This window comes from Melozone crissalis, unplaced genomic scaffold, assembly GCF_028551555.1.
Source record: "Melozone crissalis strain CALT ecotype California unplaced genomic scaffold, PUWL_Pcris_2 ptg000195l_1, whole genome shotgun sequence".
Lineage (NCBI taxonomy): Eukaryota > Metazoa > Chordata > Aves > Passeriformes > Passerellidae > Melozone > Melozone crissalis.
Genome location: NW_026535960.1, coordinates 737719 through 759117, shown reverse-complemented (window position 1 = coordinate 759117; position 21399 = coordinate 737719). Strand labels below are relative to the sequence as shown.

Sequence of the window (21399 nt, the reverse complement as noted above, 5' to 3'; positions counted from 1 at the left end):
GGTCCTGTCCCTGGGGAGGGACAGTCCCTAGTTCCAGTCCAGGCTGGGGGAGACATACTGGAGCATATCTGGAGAAGGACATGGGGTTGCTGGTGGGTGACCAGTGGAGCTGGCTGTGTGGCCTGGGGCCAAGAGGGATCTAGGGGACATCAGGAGGTGCGGGGCCAGGAGGTCAGGAAGTGATTGTGCCCCTCTGCCCTGCCCAGTGAGGCACATCAGGATCGCTGTGTCCAGCTCTGTCCAGTGCCATGTCCAGTTCTGGGCTGCTCTGGATCCAATCGTGGTCTCAGGGATAATGCTGGCTGAGCTGGGACGTTGGGCCAGGTGCACACTCTGTGTCCTTCGTGTCTCATCCTTTCTGGGATTTGGGGATTCTGGAAGTTGCAGTTCAGGAATTGTCCACCGGAGGACAGCAGTGAGCGTTGGAATTCAGTTGCACTGTGCAGTTCTGGGTGCCAACAGCAGGCGGCAGCATGAGCTGCTGGCGCTGCCAAGGGCCTGCCCTGCTCCGTGCTGGCCCCGGGGGCTCTGCAATAGTTTGGGATGGAGTGACCTTAAAGCCCGTCCAGTGCCAGCCCTGCCATGAGCAGGGACATCTTCCCCTGGGCCAGGCTGCTCCAGGCCCCACACAGCCTGGCCTTGGACATGGCCAGGGATGGGGCAGCTACGGCTTCTCTGGGCAGCCTCTGCCAGGGCATCACCACCATCACTGGGAAGGATTTTATAGCAAAGGTGGGTTGTGAAAAATGACTAGATGAATTGGATTCTTTTTTGGGAGAAATTGTTGTCAATGTCTTCAAAATGGATCTTGATGGCTCCACAAAAATGAAGTTTGTCACTGAACCCTGGTGCTTTGACCAGAAAGTTTCAACTCCAGAACTTGGAGAGAGAAACCCCACAGGGAATATGGCTGTGGAAACTCTGTCCCTTTATTTGAATTGAGTTTCAAGACTATTTTGTGAACACTTAGCTTTTCATAGTGTGGCTTTTCCCCACATGCTGAAGGTGCTGGTTAGAGCCTAAAGTCTGACTGGAAAAAATTATAAAAGGATGTAAAAGTATTTACACAGGACACTTAAAGTGGCTGGAAACAGTGTTCAAAGAGATAAAGGGAAGTCTGGCCCAGGGGAAGATGTCCCTGCCCATGGCAGGGCTGGCACAGGACGGGCTTTAAGGGTTCTCCATCCCAAACCATTGCAGAGCCCCCGGGGCCGAGATGGGGGGCGGGGGGGGGCAGGCACTCAGTAGCGCCAGCAGCTCGTGCTGCCGCCTGCTGTTGGCACCTGGAACTGCAGCTGGGGGCGGTGCATGCACAGTGCTGCTGATTTCCCACACTTGCTGCTGCCCTCCTGTGGACAATTCCTGAACCGCAACTGCCAGAATCCCCAAATCCCAGAATGGGTCAGGCTGGAAGGACCCAGAGTGGGCACCTGGCCCCACCTCCCAGCTCAGGCAGCGTCATTCCTGAGACTGGGATTGGAAATTAGAGCAGCCCATAACAGGACATGGCACTGGGCAGAGCTAGACACGGCACTCCCGATGTGCCTCCCTGGGCAGGGCAGAGGGGCACAATCACTCCCTGACCTCTTGGCCTCACACTTTCCAACACCCCCTGGTTCCCTCCTGGCCCTTATCCACATGGCCAGCTCTACTTGTTGCCCACCAGCACCCCCAGGTCCTTCTCCAGAGCTGCTCCAGCACATCCCCACCAGCCAGGACTGGCTCTGGGGACTGTTTTCCCCCAGGGACAGGACCTGCCCATGCCCTCTAGAACCTCCCAGTTTCCAGTCTTTCAGGTCCCCTGAAGTCCAGGATGTGGCAGGATGCTCTTCCTAGAATGTACCCAAGGGACAGTACTCTATTTTTGTGGCCATTGGGGCAACATTGAGAGGGGTCTTGATCTAATTTTGGTGCTGAATTGGGCTAAAACCAGCCCAAATCATGAACCTCAAATAGACAACTGAGGATGAAGTGCCAGAGCTGGACCTGGCCATCTATCATATGACCCTGGGAGTGTCCAGCCCACTCTCAGACAGAGATTCCTCTCCCCTATTCCTGTTTGGAATGAAATGTATGTGACATTCCTCCCTCGGGAAGGGGTTGTTCCCCAAGGATCTTCCTCGAGGCTGAGAGAAAGAGATGTTTCCATGAGTATTGTCCGGGGAGTGACATCGAGCCCTGCATAAGAATTGTCACTTTTGGCTGGCTGTGACAGACCTTTTTAATGGAATTGTTTTGATAAAAGTATTTATTAAAATGTGTTTGCCCAATGGCTTTAGTATGCACAGCGGTCAGTGTGGCTGTGGAAGCCTTGTATCTCAGGGAGTCTTGGTGATCATGATGGCCATGGCTTCCACAGTCACTACGGTGACCTCAGTGACCTTGGCAGCCTCATGGCTCAGAGGATCCTGGTGTCCACTGCCAGACCTGTGGCAGCTAGGAGGAGTCCTCTGAGGTGGAAAGGGGTGCTGGGGATGCTCCGACCTGAGGGACAAAGAGAGGGATCAGAGGGACCATGTGGGGAGTGAGGGGTTTGGGGATGGCCATAATGGGGAGAGAGGGGTTACAGGAGTGATGGGGACCATGAGATGATGCATTGCAGGATGTTGGTGAAGGCACAGGGGTCTATAGGGAGCCAGGGAGGTCAGGGATTCATGGTGGGCTTAGGGGTTACAGGGGGGAGCCATGGGGGTTCATGACCCACCCTCATCCAGCACACAGGGCCCGTCCTCACAGCACTGCCCAAGGTGGGGAGGGACAGGGTCAGAATGAGGAGATCCCAATCTCTGTCCCTGTCCCTGTTATCCCCTGGCAGGGGTTTCCCTGTTCGTGTTCCCACCCAGAAGTGCGGGCCCCCATCCCTGTGGCCTTTCATGCTTGTTCCTATCTCCATGCCCACAACAGGAGTCCCCAAACTTGCTGTCTCCAGCATGTTCCCCCACACACAGTGGGTGTCTCTGTCCCAGTCCCCATCCCCAGTGAGTGTCATTGTCTTCTGTGCCCTCTCATGGGTGTCCCCATGGCCACAGTGGGTTTCCCATCCCCCCAGGCCGTTCCTTAGTGCTCTCACCTCACACCACACGCAGTTGAATTCGCTGAAGGTCCCGGTGGAGAGGAGCTGGATCTGTGTCTTGTTTCCTTCCTGGGTGATTTGGGTGACATTGAAGGTCTCAAAGGGTGGGATCAGCACCACCTTCTCTTCTGGATGTTCGGTGAAAAACTGGATTTCCACGCCATGGCACGTGTGCAGCTCGAGCACCGTGTCATTGGAGCACTCGCCAGTTGGTTTGCTCAGGGACACCAACATGAATTCACCGAACCGGATGATATCACTATGCTGTGCCTCAAACCAGACCCCACAAACCCTCTGGAAAATGTCAAGACACTGCCCTTTCTGAGCATCCCGCAGCGTTGCCAGGGCATCAGTCAGCAGGAAATGCAGCGTTTTGAAGTGGAAGTTGTCCCGGTATTCCATGTCGGAATGCCCGGCCACACGCACAGCATCATTGAACATGCTGGACAGGCCATCCATTGTGAAGGCCATAATGGCAGTGGCCTGCTCTGGAGACAGAGGGGACTCAGGGGGCCCCCGTCTCTGCCACTCGGCTGCAGCCTTTACCCAAACCTCGGCAAACTTCTCGTTCTGCTCAAACTCGGAGTTGTTGAGGGCTGGCAATGCTGCCTCCATGGCAGGGCCACAGCCCTGGTACTGGTCATCGAAGGAGTATGGGGCCATGTCCAGGGTCACCACCTCGATGGCCGTGGTGGCCATGGCCATTGCCAGCAGTGTCAGTGTCTGAGCCAGGGGGGCCATGTCAGGGAGAGGCCACAGCGAGCTAGTGTGGGCACTGGGGGACACAGAGGGGACGTGGGGGAGACACGGGAAGGGTTCCTCAGAGAGGGACTGGGGAGGGGAGTGGGGTCAGCCCAGGGGGAATGGGGCACTCCTGGCCAGCAGACCCCTGGGCATGTCTGGAGCCCCTGATCCCAAATTCTGTGTTACTTAGGGCTTCCCAAGCTCCCCAGGGATGCCAATTCCAATTGCGCAGTACCTCAGCCCCCAAGAAGCCCAATTCTACTCACATGAATTCAAGTTCCCCCAGGCCCCCCATGGCACTGATCCAAATCCTGGAGTCACACCCTGAGCCCCCCAGTGTCCCTCTCACCCGTCCTGAGACCCCAATCCCACTCCCATTCCCCAGTTCTTTGGTGTCTCCCCAGAGACTCAACCCAAATCCAGGCATCACCCCCAGCCCCAAAAGTGTCTGCTAGCACCCCCATGACCCCAATCCCCTCTCAGCATTCCGTGTTCTCCCCTCACTTACCCCCAGAACATCCCATGACCCCAATACCAGTCCTGTGACTCCCCCAGTATCCCTCAAGCACCAGAATCCCAATCCCTCAGTCCCGTGTCCACCACTAAGTGTCTGCCTGGAGTCCCCCCCTGCCCTCGATACCGAAATCGGCCGGAGTGAACTCCCTGATGGAACTGGAAGAAGAAAGCCAGAATTCTCTGTCAGCTCGGACTCACAGCAGATCTCTCCTGGTCCGCAGATCAGTGAGGACTCAGCTATGGGGCATTTATTCACCATAATCATAAATATTCATTAAAATGTGCCACTTATCTAATACAGAAAATGTACTTTTCCCGTAAATCATTTGCATTGATCTCCCTCCTCCTACAAGTTCTTTTATTGCACTGGAGTGTTGTAAAAATGGGGCTTCTGGGTATCATTTTCACCAAAAACTTTGATATCAAAGGGACTTTCCCTGAAACAATTTCGTTGCACAGGTGCTGTTGGTTCCTGTTACAGAACTTGCCAAAACCCCACTGGAGTTCCCTTTATCTGTTTCTCCTCAGGTTCTATCCATGATTTTCATCCTGTGTGCACACCTCTCCCTCCTTTTATCATTTCTGCCATTTGTCTTCAGGCTCTGTCCAGCACCTTCAAGGGAAGGGAAGATATCCATTCTCTGTTATTTGTCACTTTGTGACAGAAATGCTCCAGTCCTGTCATCATCCATGCTGCCCTCCAGGATCTCCAGGTCTTTTCTGTTCTGAGGAGCCCAGAATGCTAAAGAGCACTGGGCAGAGCTGGACATGGCACTAGGCAGAACTGGACATGGCACTGGGCTGAACCGGACACAGCCCCAAGCCAAGCTGGACATGGCACTGGGCAGAGGTGACACAGACCATAGTAGAGATGGAAATGACTCTGAACAGAGTTGGGCACAGCGCTCCTGATGTGCCTCACTGGGCAGGGAGAGGGACACGATCACTCCCCGACTTTCTGGGCTTGCTCCTCTGAGTGTCCCCCAGATCCCTCCTGGCCCCAGGCCACATGGCCAGCTTCACTGGTCGCCTAGCAGCATCCCCAGGTCATTCCCCAGAGCTGCTCCAGCAGGTCCCCACCAGCCAGTCAGGGCACTGGTGCTAAATAGGGCTAAAACCAGCCCAAGTCACCAACCCTAAATTGACAATTGAAGGTAAATCACCAGGGCTGGGCCTGGCCCTCCATCACCTGGCAATGCCCAGTCCCCTCTCGGATAGAGATTCCTCTCCCCTATTCATACTTGGGATGAAATGTGTGTGAGGTTCCACCTTGGGGAAAGGGATGCTCCCCAACAGTCCTCCTCAAAGGTGGGAGAAAGAGACATTCCCACAAGTGTTTGTATAGGGAGTGACATTGAACCCTGCTTAGGAATTGTCACATTTGGCTCTCTCTGTCAGAATTACTTAATGGAATGGTTTTGGTAGAATTATTTAATTGAGTTGTTTTAATAGAATCATTTAATGGAATTGATTTGACAAAATAATTTAATAGAATGTGAATTGACCAAACCAGACCCCCTGGCCATTCCGTGCCTGGAACCAGACATCGCGCACACCCCAGAACACGGGGCGACACTGCCCATTCTAACTGTGCCTCAGTGTCACCAGAGCCTGGGTCAGAAGGAAATGAAGCATTTGGAAGTGGAAGTTGTTCCAGAATTCCTGATGGGAGCACCGGCTGCACACGGAGCCGCGTTGAAGCCCTTAGAAATGTTGTGAGGGTTCCTCAGGGTGAGAGAGATGGACGAGAGTCTTGCTTCATGATCAGAAGGCTGGATTTATTAATTTATGATATATACTACATTATGACTATACTAAAAGGAATAGAGAGACAAGGTGCAGAAGCTGCTAAGCTAAGAATAGAATAGGAATCTAAAAACAAGGGTCTGTGTCCAGGCAGAAAACAGGATAATCTCTCCTGTGAGTGGTCAGTAAATCCAGACACTCACAGAAGACCAATCACAGACGTACCTGTTACATTCCACAACAGCAGATAATAATTGTTTACATTTTTCTTCTGAGGCCTCAGCTTCCCAGAAAGGACAAATCCTAAAAGAAAGGATTTTTATGAAAAAATGTCTGTGACAAATGTCCTTTGTTGTGTAGGCCATGAGAGCAACGGCTTGGGCTGGAGTTGCCAGAGGGGACAAAGGGGACAGAGGGGAGCCCTGATTTGCCACTCAGCCTTGGCTTTCACCCAAGTCTGGGTGAAGAGAGGATTCACCTGGAACTCAGAGTGATTGAGGGCCAGCAGCCTCAGCAGCTCTGGTACTGGTCATCAGAGGAGACCTGGGCCATGTCCAGGGGCACCACCTTGATGGCTGCAGTGGTCACAGTCATTGTCAGCAGTGCCAGGGTATGAGCCAGGAGGGCCATGGCAAGGAATTTACAGGGAGCATTGTGGGACACTGGGGGACAAAGAGGAGCACACAATAAGGAGACACTGAGGACACATGAGGGTATATAGGAAGGGTTCCTCTGTGAGGGGCTCAGCATGGCCCCGAGCTCCAACTGCAGAAACTTTAGAACAGTGGCCATTTATTCTCATTTCCTAGGAGAGCTTGGACATTATCCTTTTGTTCTCCTATGCAGTGAATCTCTTTTTCAGGGACAGGGTTGCATTTGGTAAGTTATTCTTGATTGTGATCTGTACTCTATATATTTTATCTTGTATTTAGCAGACAACCAGTAACAGTCTTAATAAGATAATAGCCTTACAGGTGGGAACTGCTTTAACATAAGAGTACACAAACTCTTTGCATAAAGATCAGAGAAGGAGAAGATGTGGAAGACCAGACTGCTACAGAAGCTCAACTGTGGAGCATGGCAGACCTTGTGGCCTGGGTACAGTGAAGACTGTGGGAGAGAAAGACTCAAGGCAACAACAGAACTGAAGACATCACTTCTGATCACTCTGAACATCATGTCTGGACACTCCTGACTTTCACGCTCACTGCTCTTGACAGAGAAGTGATAACCAGGATGTAGCTGGTGAAAGAGATAACAAGGGAATTACTCAGGAAAGAAGGATAATTGAGAAGATTGTGTTTTTAAGGGGACTGGGGCAAAGAAGAACAAGTAGAAATTTTCGTATGAACATAGTGAGCTATAAATCCTGGTAAACTGGTGTAATAAATGGCTTTGCTTTGCTGGCATTGCAGAGTCCATGTCTCTCAATCCCCACACATCAACCGCCCAGTCCCAACCCCAAACCTCTGTTTACCCTTCCAGTGTCCCAGTGGTACTCCGCAGCATCTTGTTTCTACTCCCAGACCTTTGTAGCCCACTTGTGACCCCAGGCCACTCAGGAACCTCATCCAAATTCCTAAAGTCACCATTGCCCCCCCCCGCCATCAGCCTTGGCCCTCTCCCAGACCCCAGTCCCACTGTCCCACTTCCAGCCCTGATACCCATTTCATGTCACCCCAGGACCCCAACCCAAATTCAGGGACCAACCCCAGACCCTACAATGTCAGCCTGGAGCCCTCCATGACCACAGTCTACAATCCCAGTCACATGTCCCTCCACAAGTGTCCTATGGAATCCCCCCAGCCACCAATATCAAAACAGGCCAGAGTGAATTCCCTGATTGAACTGGAGGTAGCAGAAAGCCGGAATACTTTATCAGCTCAGACTCACAGCAGGTCTCTCCTGGTGCTGCACATGAGGGGGGACTTTGCCAGCAGAATCTATCCATCCTAATTGTATATATACATCAAAATGCACTTCTTAGCTAACACAAAACCAGCACATTTCCCGTAAATAATTGGCATGGCTCTGCCTCTTTTGGGAAATAATTTTTTTTTGTCCTAGAGGGTCATAGAAATGGGGTATCAGGATGTGGGTTTCACTAAGTGCCCCAATATCTCAGATGACCTTGCCTCAAACTTTCGTTTTGGGCTGGCACTGCTCTTTTTGTGTAACAGATCTTGCCACATACCCCTCATTGCAGTTCCCTTTATCTCTTTCTCCACAGGTTCCAGCAACCTTTGCTCTTCTGTGTGCACACTTTTGCATCCTTTTATTGCTTTTTGCTAGTTCGTTTTAAAGCACTATCCAGCATCTTCAGGGGATATGAAACTTTCTATTCTCTCTCTTATTGCTCAGTCCCCATAACCCCAATCCCACAGTCCCATGTTCCCCCAGTGCCACCCAGTCCCACTCCCCACTTCTTACTGAGTTGCTGCCTTATCTCAGATAACAATTGGGGTCCCCTATCAGATGACTTCCCTGTAGGCACCTTGAGCCTGGGGATGATCTCCTGGTGGAGTGCCTGCATGACTTCCCTGGCCTTGTTGGTGTGGCAGGAGAAGTTCTGGACCCCAAAAAGGGATCCACCAACACCAGGAGATAACCTGAGCCTATGTTGGTGTGGAAGCTCAGTAAATCCATTTGCCAGTTGTAGCCAGGAGTGATTCCACTTCCAGTGATGCCTGGAGGTGATGGTTTTGAATTCAAAGGGTTCTTTTAAAAACATATCAGGCATTGCTCTCTAACAGACCTGAGAATTTTGTCCTAAGGACACTGAGGATCTGAGACCGCAGACCGATCCCCATCACATTGATTCCCAGAGCTTTGCTGGTGCTTTTCTCCTTTATCAATTGCAGCATCAGCTGGGGAGGGCCTGAAACCTGGTTATTAGGAATTACCTTTCACCTACCCATCCAGCCATCCTCTTTACTGTGGGCTTTTAGATAAGCAGCCAATTTTCAATCTGCCCAACTCTATCCAGGCCTCACCTCTGGGGCTGCAATTCCTTTCTCAGGAATTAACACCAGGATGCTTTGTCACAGAACCTACCCTGTAGCTTTAATGCAAGTCTATTTCCCAAAGGGATTTTTCAACCCCCAACCTGGTGTGTCCTGGATTGTTGTACAGCCAATTCTTTGGGCAGCTGGGTGGAATTAAGGAGGGACAATAATTCTTGCTTATATTTAATCGGAGATCCCTGTGCTGTAATTGACTTCTTTCTTTCCATATGTCTCCATGGGCATGAGCAATGCTCAAAGCAGATGGCAAGTGAGTTCCTATGTTTGCCCTTTTCCTCACTGCCAATTCCAGAGCTCTTTGTAACACATTGAGCTCCTCCCCTTGTTCCACACCTCCTTGCAGTTACAGTGACCAGAGTATATACCAGAAACCTTTGTTGCAAATTGGATTTCTTGGCCACTTGGATGAGGAGAACAGTCATTTCTGTGGCCTACATTCATCTGTGCCAATCCTGGCTGATGTCGAGTTGTTTTGAAGAGCACCCCACAGGAGCCCTGAAGGCTCCCTCAAACATGAGGCCCCCGAATGACCTTGATTTGGACTCCTGAGGAAGGACAGGCATTCGGTAACTTAAAGATGCTCCTCAGGTCCGCATCTCCCGTGGGATTTCCTCTCCTTTGAGCTTTTTGTGCACCAATGAAAGCAGCAGTCCCTGTGTGTCCTGATTACCACCCAGCTGCCCAAAAAAGTGGCTGTACAACAATGCAGGGCACACCAGCTTGAGGACTGACAAATCCCTGTGGGAAATAAACTTACAATAAAGCTGCATGAGAGGTTCTGCAACAAAGCATCCCGGTGTTAATTCCTGAGAAAGGAATTGCAGCCCCAGAGGTGAGGCCTGGATAGAGTTGGGCAGATTGAAAATTGGCTGCTTATCTAAAAGCCCACAATAAAGAGGGTGGCTGGGTGAGTGGGTGAGAGGTAACTCCCTATAACCAGGTTTCAGGCCCTCCCCAGCTGATGCTGCAATTGGTAAAGGAGAAAAGCACCAGCAATGCTCTGGGACAGTGATGTGAAGGGCACTGGTCTGCGGCCTCATATCCTCAGTGTCCATAGGAGAAAATTCTCAGGTCTGTTACAGAGCAATGCCTGATATGTCTTCAAAAGAACCCTTTGGATTCAAAACCACCACCTCCAGGCATCACTGAAAGATGAAACACTCCTGGGAATTACTGGCAAATGGCTTTTCTGAGCTACCATGCCAACATGGGCTCGGGTATCTCCTGGTGTTGGTGGATCCCTTTTTGGGGGGTCCAGAAGTACTCCTGCCACACCAACAAGGCCAGGGAAGTCACCCAGGCACTCCCCCAAGAGATCCATACTCAGGCTTAAGGTGCCTACAGGGAAGTCATCTGATAGGGGACCCCAATTGTTATCTGATATAAGGCAGCAATACTGTGAGCAGTGGGGAGTGGGACTGGGGGGAACTGGGGGAACATGCGACTGTGGGATTGGGGTTATGGGGACTGAGCAATAAGAGAGAGAATAGAAAGTTTGAGTTCGCCTGCAGGTGCTGCATAGGGCTTTAAAAAGAATGAGTAAAAACAGTAAAAGGATGTAAAAATGTGTACACAGAGGGGCAAAGGTTGCTGGAACCTGTGGAGGAAGAGATAAAGGGCAATGCAGTGAGGGGTTTTTGGCAAGTTCTGTAACACAGAAAGAGCAGTCACTGCAAAAGCGAAAGTTTGAGAATAGGTCATCTGGCATACTGGGGCACTTAGTGAAACCCACCTCCTATCACCCCATTTTTATGACCCTCCAAGACAATAAAAATTATTTCCCAAAAGAGGCAGAGCCATGCCAATTATTTACGGGAAATGTGCTGGTTTTGTGTTAGCTAAGAAGCCCATTTTGATGAATATTTATAATTAGAATAGATAGATTCTCTTGACAAGGTCCCCCCCTGATGTGGACCAGGAGAGATCTGCGGTGAGTCCGAGCTGATAAAGAATTCAATTTTTCTGCTACCTCCAGTTCCATCAGGGAGTTCTCTCCTGCTGATTTCGATATTGGTGGCTGGGACTACTCCATGGGCATCTAGTGGAGGGACATGTGACTGGGATTGTAGAGTGGGGGCCTGGAGGGCTCCAGGCTGACATTGCAGGGTCAGGGGTTGGTCCCTGAATTTGGGTTGGGGTCCTGGGGTGACATGAAATGGGTAACAGGACTGTGAGCAGGACTGGCATCTGGGAGAGGACCAAGGCGAATGGTTGGGGGCAGATGACGGGGTGGCTTAAGGAATTTGAGTGAGGTTCCTGAGCAACCTGGGGTCACAAGAGGGCTACAAATATCTGGGAGTATAAATGAGATCCTGAGGAGTACAATGGGGACACTGGAAGAATAAAAAAAGGATTGGGATGGAGACTGGGCGGCTGGTGTGTGGGGATTGAGAGACATGGACTCTGCAATGCCAGCAAAGCAAAGCCATTTATTACACCAGTTTACCAGGATTTATAGCTCACTATGTTCATATGAAATTTTCTACTTGGACCCCTTTGCCCCAGTCCCCTTAAAAACACAATATTCTCGCTTATCCTTCTTTCACTAGTAATGTCCTTGTTTTCTGTTTCACCAGCAACATCCCTGTCATCTCTTCTTTACTCAGAGTGGTCAGTGTCAGAGGGTCTGAGTGACCAGAGATGATGTCTTCACTTCTGTTCTTTATTGAATTTTTCTCTCTCATGGTCTTCACTGTACCAGGGCTGCAAGGTCTGCCGTGCTCCCTATTTGAACTTCTGTAGTGGTCTGGGCTTCCACATCTCCCTCTTTTTTGGTTTTTAGTTAATGCATACATGTTAAAGCAGTTCCCATCTGTAAGGCTATTTTCTAATTAAGACTATTACTGGTTATCTGCTAAATACAGGATGAAATATATAGAGTACAGATCACAATTCATAAAAATTTGCCAAAGGCAATCATGGCACTGACAAAGAGATTCACTGCATAGGAGAACAAAAGGATAATGTCCAAGGCTTCCTAGGAAATGAGAAAAATGGCCACTGTTCTAAAGTTCATCTGGTTGGAGCTCGGTGGCCATGCTGAGCCCCTCACAGAGGAACCCTTCCCATGTACCCCCGTGTGTCCTCGGTGTCCCCTCAGTATGTGTACTACTTTGTCCCCGAGTTTCCCACACTGCTCCCAGTAACCTCCCTGCCATGGCTCTCGTGGCTCGCACCCTGGCACTGTTGGCAATGACTGTGACCACTGCAGCTATCAAGGTTGTGCCCCTGGACAGGACCCAGGACTCCTTCAATGACCATTACCGGGGCTGCGGCCCTGCCATTATCGCGGCCTTGCCAGCCCTCAGCCACTTTGAGTTCTAGGTGAATCCTCTCTTCTTCACCCAGAACTGGGTGAAGGCCGAGGCTCATTGGCAAAGTGGGGGTTCCCACTGTCCCCTCTGGCATTCCCAGCCCAGACCGTCGCTCTCACGGCCTACACAACAAAGGACATTTACAAGGACTTCAACGCAGCCATGTGTGCAACTGCATGCTCCTGCCAGGAATACCAGAACAACTTCTGCTTCAAAACACTGCATTTCCTGCTAACTGATGCACTGGTGACACTGAGGCATGCTCAGAAAGGGCAGTGTCACCACGTGTTCTGGGGTGTGCATGATGTCTGGTTCCAGGCACAGTGTGGCCAGAAGGTCCGGTTTAGTCAATTCACATTCTATTAATATATTGTGTCAAATCAAATCTATTAAATGATTCTATCAAGACAACTCCATTAAATAATTCTACCAAAATGATTCCATGAAGTAATTCCAACAGAGCCAGTCAAATGTGACAATTCCTAAGCAGGGCTCATTGTTACTCCCCAGACGAACACTTGTGGGAACGTCTCTTTCTCCCACCATTGAGGAGGACTGTTGGGGAGCATCCCCTTCCCAAGGGAGGAACCTCACACACAAGTATGAATAGGGGAGAGGAATTTCTCTCTGAGAGGGGACTGGGCATTGCCAGGGTTAGGTGATGGATGGCCAGGCCCAGGTCTAATACTTCAGCCTCAGTTGTCAATTTGGGGCTGGGGGTTCAGGCTGGTTTTTAGCTCAAATTAGCACCAGTGCCCTGCCTGGCCTGTGGGGACCTGCTGGAGCAGCTCTGGGGAATGACGTGGGGGTGCTGCTGGGTGACCAATGGAGCTGGCCATGTGGCCTGGGGCCAGGAGTGATTTGGAGGACAATCAGATGAGTGAGGCCAGGAAGTCAGGGAGTGATCGTGTCCCTATCCGGCCCAGTGAGGCACATCAGGAGTGCTGTGCCCAACTCTGTTCAGAGCCATTTCCAGCTGTTCTCAGGGCTGTGTCGACCTCTTCCCAGTGCTATGTCTAGTTCTGTCAAGCTCCATGTCCAGCTCTGCGCAGTGCCATGTCCAGTTCTGCCCGGTGCCGTGTCCAGTTCTGCCCAGTGTCATGTCCAGCTCTGCCCAGTGCTCTTTCCCATTCTGGGCTCCTCAGGACAGGGAAGACCTGGAGGTCCTGGATGGTACCATGTATGCTGACAGGACTGGAGCATTTCTGTCACCAAGTGACAAATACCAGAGAGAATGGATGTCTTCCCTTCCCCTGAAGGTGCTGGACAGAGCCTGAAGACAAACTGGCAGAAATGATAAAACGAGGGGGAGGTGAGCACTCGAGATGAAAATGACAGCTAGAACCCATGGAGAAACAGATACAGGGAACTCCAGTGGGGTTTTGACAAGTTCTGTAACAGGAACCAACAGCACCTGTGCAAAGAAATTGTTCCAGGAACATTGCATTTGGTATCACAGTATTTGGTAAAAAGAGCCCCAGAAGCCTGATTTTTATGACTCTCCAGGACAATAAAAGACCTGTAGGAGGAGGTGGAACAATGCAAACGATTTACAGGAAAAGTACAGTTTCTGTATTAGATAAGTAACACATTTTAATGAATATTTATAATTATGTTGGATAAATACCCCACGGCAAAGTCCCCCCTGATGTGCAGGACCAGGAGAGATCCGCTTTGAGTCTGAGCTGATCAAGAATTCTGGCTTTCTGCTATCTCCATTTCCATCAGGGAGTTCACTCCGGCTGATACTGGTATCACGGTGGGGGGACTCCAGGGGGACTCTTGTGGGGGATCACGGGACTGAGGGATTGGGATTGTAAACATGGGGAGGACACTGGGGGAGTCACAGGACTGGGATTGGGGTAATGGGGGGCTCTGGGAAAAATGAGGGGGGACATGGGATGGTGGGGGTGGGATTGGCGTGATGGGGGAGGACTGGGAGACACTGTGGGGGCAGGGAGCCATGCCTGGATTTGGATTGATGTCCTGGGGAGACACAAAAGAAATTGGGGACTGGGAGTGGGATTGGGGTCTGGAGATGGGCTGAGGGGGACACTGGGTGTCTCGGAGTGACCCCATGATTTCGGTTGAGATCCTGCTGGGGCTGAGAGGACTTGTTGTCATGGGAGTAGGATTGGGCTTCTGGGGGGCCAGGAGGACACAGTACTGTGGGATTGGGATTGGGGTCCCTGGGGGGCTGGGCGACTTTGGGGAGGCATAAGTAACCCCAGAATTTGGGATCAGGGACCCCAGACATGCCCTGGGGTCTGCTGGCCAGGAGTGCCTCCCTTCCCCCTGGGCTGATCCCACTTCCCTCCCCAGTCCCTCACTGATGAACCCTCCCTGTCTCTCCCCCATGTCTCCTCTGTGTCCCCCAGTGTCCCACACTGGTCATTGTGGCCTCTCCTCACCATGGCCCTCCTGTCTCATACCCTGGCACTGCTGGCAATGGCCATGGCTACCACGGCTGTTGATGTGATCCCTCTGGACATGGCCCCGGACTCCTTCGATGATCAGTACCAGGACTGTGGCACTAAAATGATGGCGGAATTGCCGGCCCTCAACCACTCCGAGTTCCAGCAGAATCCTCTTTTTGCCCAGGCCTGGCTTAAAGCCACAGCCGAGTGGCAGAGTCGGGGGTCCCCTATGTCCCCTCTGTCATCTCCAGCCCAGGCTATCGCCCTCATGGCCTACACGATGGATGAGCTGTACACAGAGTTCAACGCAGCCGTGCGTACAGCCGGGCACACCCGCCAGGAATACCGGGACAACTTCCACTTCAAAACTCTGCATTTCCTGCTGACCCAGGCCCTGGTGACATTGAGGCAGGCTCAGAAAGAGCAGTGTCACAACGTGTACCGGGGGGTGCGCAAGTACCAGTTCAAGGCAAAGCCTGGTGACATCGTCCGGTTTGGTCAATTCTCTTCGGCATCACAGAGTGAAGAAATTGCCAATCGCTTTGGGAGTGCCACGGTGTTTGAGGTGTACACGTGCCACGGTGCAGCAATCGGGAGTTTCTCCAAGTTTCCTAACGAGGAGGAGGTGCTGATCCCACCATATGAGACCTTCAAGGTCATCAAAGTCAGCCAAGAAGGAGAACAGGCAAGGATCGAGATCCGCTCCAAGGGGACCTACAGCAACTACACCTGCGAGTGGCTGCAAGGTGACACCACAGTGACAACCTGCGGGGATGGGGACACCCACAGTGGCCATGGGGACATCAACAGTGGACAGGGCACACCCATGAACAGGCACAGAGTGTGGGGACACTCACTCAGAGTTTGGGGACAGAGACAGGCCATACTGGGGACACCAAGCCTGAGGACACCCATGCAGGCATGGAGACATGGCACAGAGATGGAGACCCCCACTTCTGGGAGGGAAAAGGGAAAGGAACACCCATGCCATGGGACAAGGACGGGGACAGAGACATGGGTCCCCGACCCCGTTCCGACCCTGTTACTCCCCACCAAAGGCAGTGCTGTGGGGATGGGCCCTGTGTGCTGGACGTGGGTGGGCTGGGACCCCTCATGGCACATCCTGAACCTGTCACCCGCCATGGCACCTCCTGACTCTACCTGACCCCTGTCACCCCTAAGCCCACCATGACACCCCTGACCTCCATGGCCCCTCTACCCCTCCGTGCCTCCCCCAACATCCTCTCACCTGTCAACTCATGGTCCCCATCTCTCCTGTTTCCCCTAACCCTCCAATATGCATGTCCCCAACTCCCTCCCTCCTCACATGGTCCCCTCTGACCCCTTCTCTGTCCCCCAGGTGGGAGCATCCCCAGCACCCCCTTCCACCTCGGAGGACTCCTCCTGGCCACCACAACCTTGGCAGTGGCAACAGGGATCCTCTGAGCCAGCAGGCCACCAATGTCACTGAATTCACTGTGGTCACTGTGGCCACCACAATCACCAAAACCTCCAGGACCCTCAGAGAAACGAGACCACCAAGGCTACCATGGCCACCACTGCCACTCTGGCCACCTTGGCAGCTATTGCCACCATGAGGTCACTGCGGTCATCAGAGGCACTCTGGACACCATGGTCTGTATGACCACCAAGGCCGCTGTAAACACCAAGACTCCCTGACCCACCACAGCCACTCTGACCACTGTGCACATCAGGGCAATTGTGCAAAGCAATCCTATTAAAAATTTCAATCAAAACAATTTCATTGAATAATCCTGTCAAAGCCAGCAAATTGAGACAATTCCTAAACAGGGCTCAATGTCTTTCCCCACACCAACAATCATGGGAATGTCTCTTTCTCTCCGGCTCAAGGAGAATCCCTGGGGAGCATTCCCTTCCCAAGGGAGGATTCTCACACACATTTCATTCCATGCAGAATAAGGGAGAGGAATCTCTGTCTCAGAGGGGGCCTCAATGTTCCCAGTGTCAGCTGATGGATGGCCAGGCCAAGCTCCGATGCTTCATCCTCAGTTGTCAATTCAGGGTTGGTGATTTGGGCTGGTTTTACCCCAATTCAGCACCAATATCAGCAGAAGACCCCTCTCAGTGCAGTCTTGATGGCCACAAATGTGGCATTGTCCCTTGGGCACATTCCAGGCAGATCATCTTGCCACATCGTGCACTTCAGGGGGACCTTACAGGCTGGGATTTGGGAGGTTCAACAGGGAAAGGGCAGCTCCTGTCCCTGGGGAGGGACAAATCCCCAGTGCCTGTCCTGGGTGGTTGGCCTGCCGGAGCAGATCTGGAGAAGGATCTGTGGTGCTGGTGGGTGACCAGGCGAGCTGGCTTTGTGGCCTGGGGCCAGGAGGGACCTAGGGGATGTTAGAAAGAGTGGGGTCAATACGCCAGGGTTGGTCCATCCTAAAACATTGCAGAGCCCCTGGGGCCGGGATGGGGCGGGGTGGGCGCTCAGCAGGGCCAGCAGCTCGTGCTGCTGCCTGCTGTTGGCAGCCGGAACTGCAGCTGGGAGCGGCGCATGCACAGTGCCACTGATTTCCCACACTCGCTGCTGCCCTCGGGTGGACAATTCCCAAATCACAGCTACAGGAGATGAGGGGGTAAAGAGGGAAAATCCCTGATTTGAAACAAAAAAGGGTTTCCTGAATGAAACATCAGGAGTTTTCATCAATAAATGGGTGGTGCTGCCTCTGTCCCCTTTTCTCCATTTTGTTTTACATCCTTTCTCTTTCTGTTTGTTCTTTCTTTTTTTTCTTCCCAGTGCTTCTTCTGTTGCATTGCCTCAAATCAGGAAATTCTGAACAGGCCCCAGACTGATTGTTCATCCTTTTTTAATTGCACTGAGCAGCCCCCGCCAGCTCCCTCAGCCCTTCCTGGTTCTCCAAACCCTTCTACTTTTCCATCTCTTCCCTGGACATGCTCCAGCCCCTCCAGGTCCTTTCTGAGGGTCTCCAGTGAAAAAGGGAAACATTTCCCTCTTCAGGAAAAAGGGAGGAATATTTCTCCATCACCTGTTTGAAGATCAAGCTTTGAAAAATAAAGCTTTCAGTGGTCTCTAAAGAAAACTCCAGGAACTGCTTTATTTTAGGAAATGAGGCACTCTGCAGGAAGGGCGTTAAAGGAGCTGTAGGGGATACATCAGGTGAGCCAGCAGCAAATTTTGGTAAAGTTTTGATACACCCGGCGAGCAAGGATCAGGGTTTTATTCATTTCTTATGCAGCAAGTGAGCAGGCAGCAATTTATTGCTACACCAGGCAAGGCAGCCAAGGAGTGCTAGGAGGTGGCCGTGACATTGCCACTCCCCAACCCCTCTGTCCGGAAGTGCCCAAGTGGCCCCAGGTGCTGCCCAATCTCTGCTGTCCATGCTGTCCTGTGCTGTCATGGCAGCTCCAGGCCCCTCATGCTGGACATGCTGACCTGGCATCATTCCCTCACTGGGCACCTCTTGGAGGGGCTTTTCCAGGATGGACACCATGGTACAGTGACCATGGTGGCCACAGTGGCTGTGGTGGCCATGGTGACCTTGGTCGCCTTGGTAGCCATGGTGTCAATGGTGGTCTCAGAAGTTGCAGTGAACACAGTAGTCGCAGTGTGCACGGTGACATCATGGGTCACTGTGGGCACAATGACCATGCTGACGATGGTGGTTCCAATGCCCAGAGTGCCCAGAGTGGTCGTAGAGACCAAAGTGGCCACAGTGGCCATAGTAACAATAACGACCACAGTGGTCACAGTGGGAAAAAGGGACCATAGTGGTAATAATGCCCTCCGTAGCTTTGGTGGCTTCATTTTTCTGTGGGTCCTGGTGGCCTTCCACAGTGGCCTCTACAACCACCACAACCTTGGTGGCCTTGTGGCTTAGAGAGTTCCAATGGCCACTGCCATGGCCACGGTAGCAAGGAGAAGCCCCCCAAGATTGGGAGAGTTCCTGGGGAGGCTCCCACCTGTGGGGAGAAAGAGAGGGGTCAGGGGATCCTGGGGTGGGAGGGCCAGGGGGGCATGAGGAGGGCCATGGGGAGAGGGACAGAGGTGGTGGGGGGCCCTGAGGGTGTGTTGTCAGAGGGGGCCATAATGAGGTCCATGTCCCCTGTACCCAGCAATGTACCATGTACCTTGTCCCCCCAACCCCCGCACTGGATGTCCCTGTCCCCCTCACCTGGCACTGGGAGTCCCTATTTCCTGCACCCAAGCAATGCTGTCCCTGACCATGTCTCGACCTCTGGGTGTCTTGTCTCCCAGGCACAGTGTGTGTCCCTGTTCCCTCTGGGCCATGGGTGTCCTCAGCACCATGTCTTCTTGTCCCCAGTCCTCACTGAGTGTCCCCATCCCCCCAGGTTGTTCCCATGATGTCACCTCGCAGTCACTCGCAGTTGTAGTTGCTGAAGTTCCCAGTGGAGCGAAGCGCAATCTGCACCTTCTTCCCTTCCCTGGTGACTTTGGTGACCTCAAAGGTCTCAAAGGCTGGGATCAGCACTTCCTTCTCACTTTGATTGAAGGAGAATTTCTTGATATGCGCTCCGAGACACGTGCGCACCTCGAACGTTGTGTCTGTCCCATAATAATTGGCCACTGTTTTATTCAGTGACGACGAAGTGAATTGACTAAGGCGGACTTTATCACCATATTTCACAATGAACTGTGTCTTTTTCACTCCCCAGGACATGTCCAGACACTTATTATGGCATCTCAGCTTCTGGAGGGCCTGGGTCAGCAGGAAATGCAGCGTTTTGAAGTGGAAGTTGTACCGGTACTCCTGGCAGGAGCATCCAGCCGAACGCACGGCTTCATTGAACTCCCTAAACACGTCATTCATTGTGTAGACCATGAGGGCGATGGCCTGGTCTTTGGTCAGAAAGGATGAATAGGAGCCTCGTTTCTGCCACTCGGCTGTGGCCTTCTCCCAGGCCTGGGAAAACTTCTTGTTCTCCCGGAAGTTGGAGCGCATGAGGGCTGGCAAGGCCGCAGTCATGGCAGGGCCACAGTTCAAGTACTGGTCATCAAAGGAGTTGTGGGCCATGTCCAGGGGCACCATCGTGATGGCCGCAGTGGCCACGGTCATTGCCAGCAGTGCCAGGGTGTGAGCCAGGGGGGCCATGGAGAAGAGAGGCCACAGGGACCAGTGGGGGACACTGTGGGACATAGAGGGAACACAGAGGACAGACGGTGTGACACAGGGAGAACACTGGCGGATACCAGGGGATTCTAAGGGGACACTGATGGGACAGAGGGGATTCTGAGGGACATGGCGGGACATAGGGAGGCTTCCTTGGTGAGGGGCTGGGGAGTGACAGTGGGGTCAGCCTAGGGAGAGTGGGGACTGCCCTGGCCAGAAGACCCCTGGACATGTCCTGGAACCTGATCCCAAATCCTGTGATCATTCCAGGATGTCCCATTGTTCCCTAGACTCTCAATCCAACTCCCAGCTCTGTGACCCCCCTCCCGGTCTTTCCCAGTGCCTCCATTACCCCAATCCCTCTCCCAGTCCCTTGTACCCCTCCCAGTGACCCCATGTCCCCCAAGACCCTGACCTAAGGTTTGGGGTCCCCAATGGGTCCCACTTGTCTCTGTCCCCTCCCCACCTTACCCGAATCCCACTCTCAGTCCCATGACCTCCCTGGTGACCCCTGGACCCTGATCCAGTCCCATGTGCCCCCAAAGAGTCCCCCAGTACCCCACTGCCACTCCCATGGTCCTGGGTCTCCCATTGCTGGCCCCCGGAACACACCAGTACCCCTGTCCCTGTCCTGTGACACCCCAGTGCCCCCCCAGACCCCAATCCCACAGTCCCATGATCCTCCCCAAGGGTGCCCAATCCCTGATACCGAAATTGGCTGGAGTGAACTCCCTGATGGAACTGGAGGTATCAGAAAGCCAGAAATCTTTCTCAGCTCAGACTCACAGCAGATCTCTCCTGGTCCTGCACATCAGGGGGGACTTTGCCATTGGGTATTTATGCATCAGAATTATAAATATGCTATAAATTGTGTCCTTTATCTAATACAGAAACCAGCACTTTTCCCGTGAATAATCTGCATGGCTCTGTCTCTTTTAGGAAATAATTTTTATTGTGCTGGAGAATCCTAAAAAAGAATTTTCTCAATGTGGTTTTCACTGAGTACCCCAATATCCCAGATGACCTTGCCTCAAAATTTTGCTTTGGGCAGGCGCTGCCCCTTCTGTGTTACAGAACTTGCCGAAAACCCTTTACAGCAGATACCACTTGGGGTCCCCGCATCAGATGACATCTGCAGAGAATCAGCAATGGAGCATCACACCATGATCAATATGATCAAGTGAAGTCAAATTTATTACAAGAACAAAATGTATTTGTTCTTTGTTCTGCTGTTCACTCACCTCAAGCTACTCCATGATTGGTTTAGCCTATCTATGCACATGTCTCGAGCCTTCAGCTGATTGGTTAGTCTTCTTTCTTCATGCGTATCATTGTGGTTTATTGTTTTGTCTTCATGCACTCCGCTGTGGTTTTTTTGCTCCGTCTTCTTAGCGCGCCTCACATCCTGGACTTGTTTTTCTCCTGAGTAGGCTC

General features: G+C 52.2%; 3 protein-coding genes across 3 annotated transcripts; 1 reads left to right on the top strand and 2 right to left on the bottom strand.

Moving 5' to 3' along the window:
• Nucleotides 1–2318: 2318 nt before the first annotated feature.
• Nucleotides 2319–3814, bottom strand: LOC128949075 (erythroblast NAD(P)(+)--arginine ADP-ribosyltransferase-like). Its single transcript, XM_054293878.1, has 3 exons — nucleotides 3076–3814; nucleotides 2568–2625; nucleotides 2319–2484 (listed from the first exon to the last, which is right to left on the bottom strand). Exons 1-3 carry the CDS (start codon nucleotides 3812–3814, stop codon nucleotides 2319–2321), a joined length of 963 nt encoding a protein of 320 aa, XP_054149853.1.
• Nucleotides 3815–14828: 11014 nt separating this feature from the next.
• LOC128949074 (erythroblast NAD(P)(+)--arginine ADP-ribosyltransferase-like) lies at nucleotides 14829–16279 on the top strand. The gene is made up of 2 exons (XM_054293877.1): nucleotides 14829–15579; nucleotides 16194–16279. The coding sequence occupies exons 1-2, from the start codon at nucleotides 14829–14831 to the stop codon at nucleotides 16277–16279; spliced, it is 837 nt and encodes a 278-aa protein (XP_054149852.1).
• Nucleotides 16280–19212: 2933 nt separating this feature from the next.
• Nucleotides 19213–19911, bottom strand: LOC128949073 (NAD(P)(+)--arginine ADP-ribosyltransferase 2-like). Its single transcript, XM_054293876.1, has one exon. It carries the CDS (start codon nucleotides 19909–19911, stop codon nucleotides 19213–19215), a length of 699 nt encoding a protein of 232 aa, XP_054149851.1.
• Between the last annotated feature and the right edge of the window lie 1488 nt (nucleotides 19912–21399).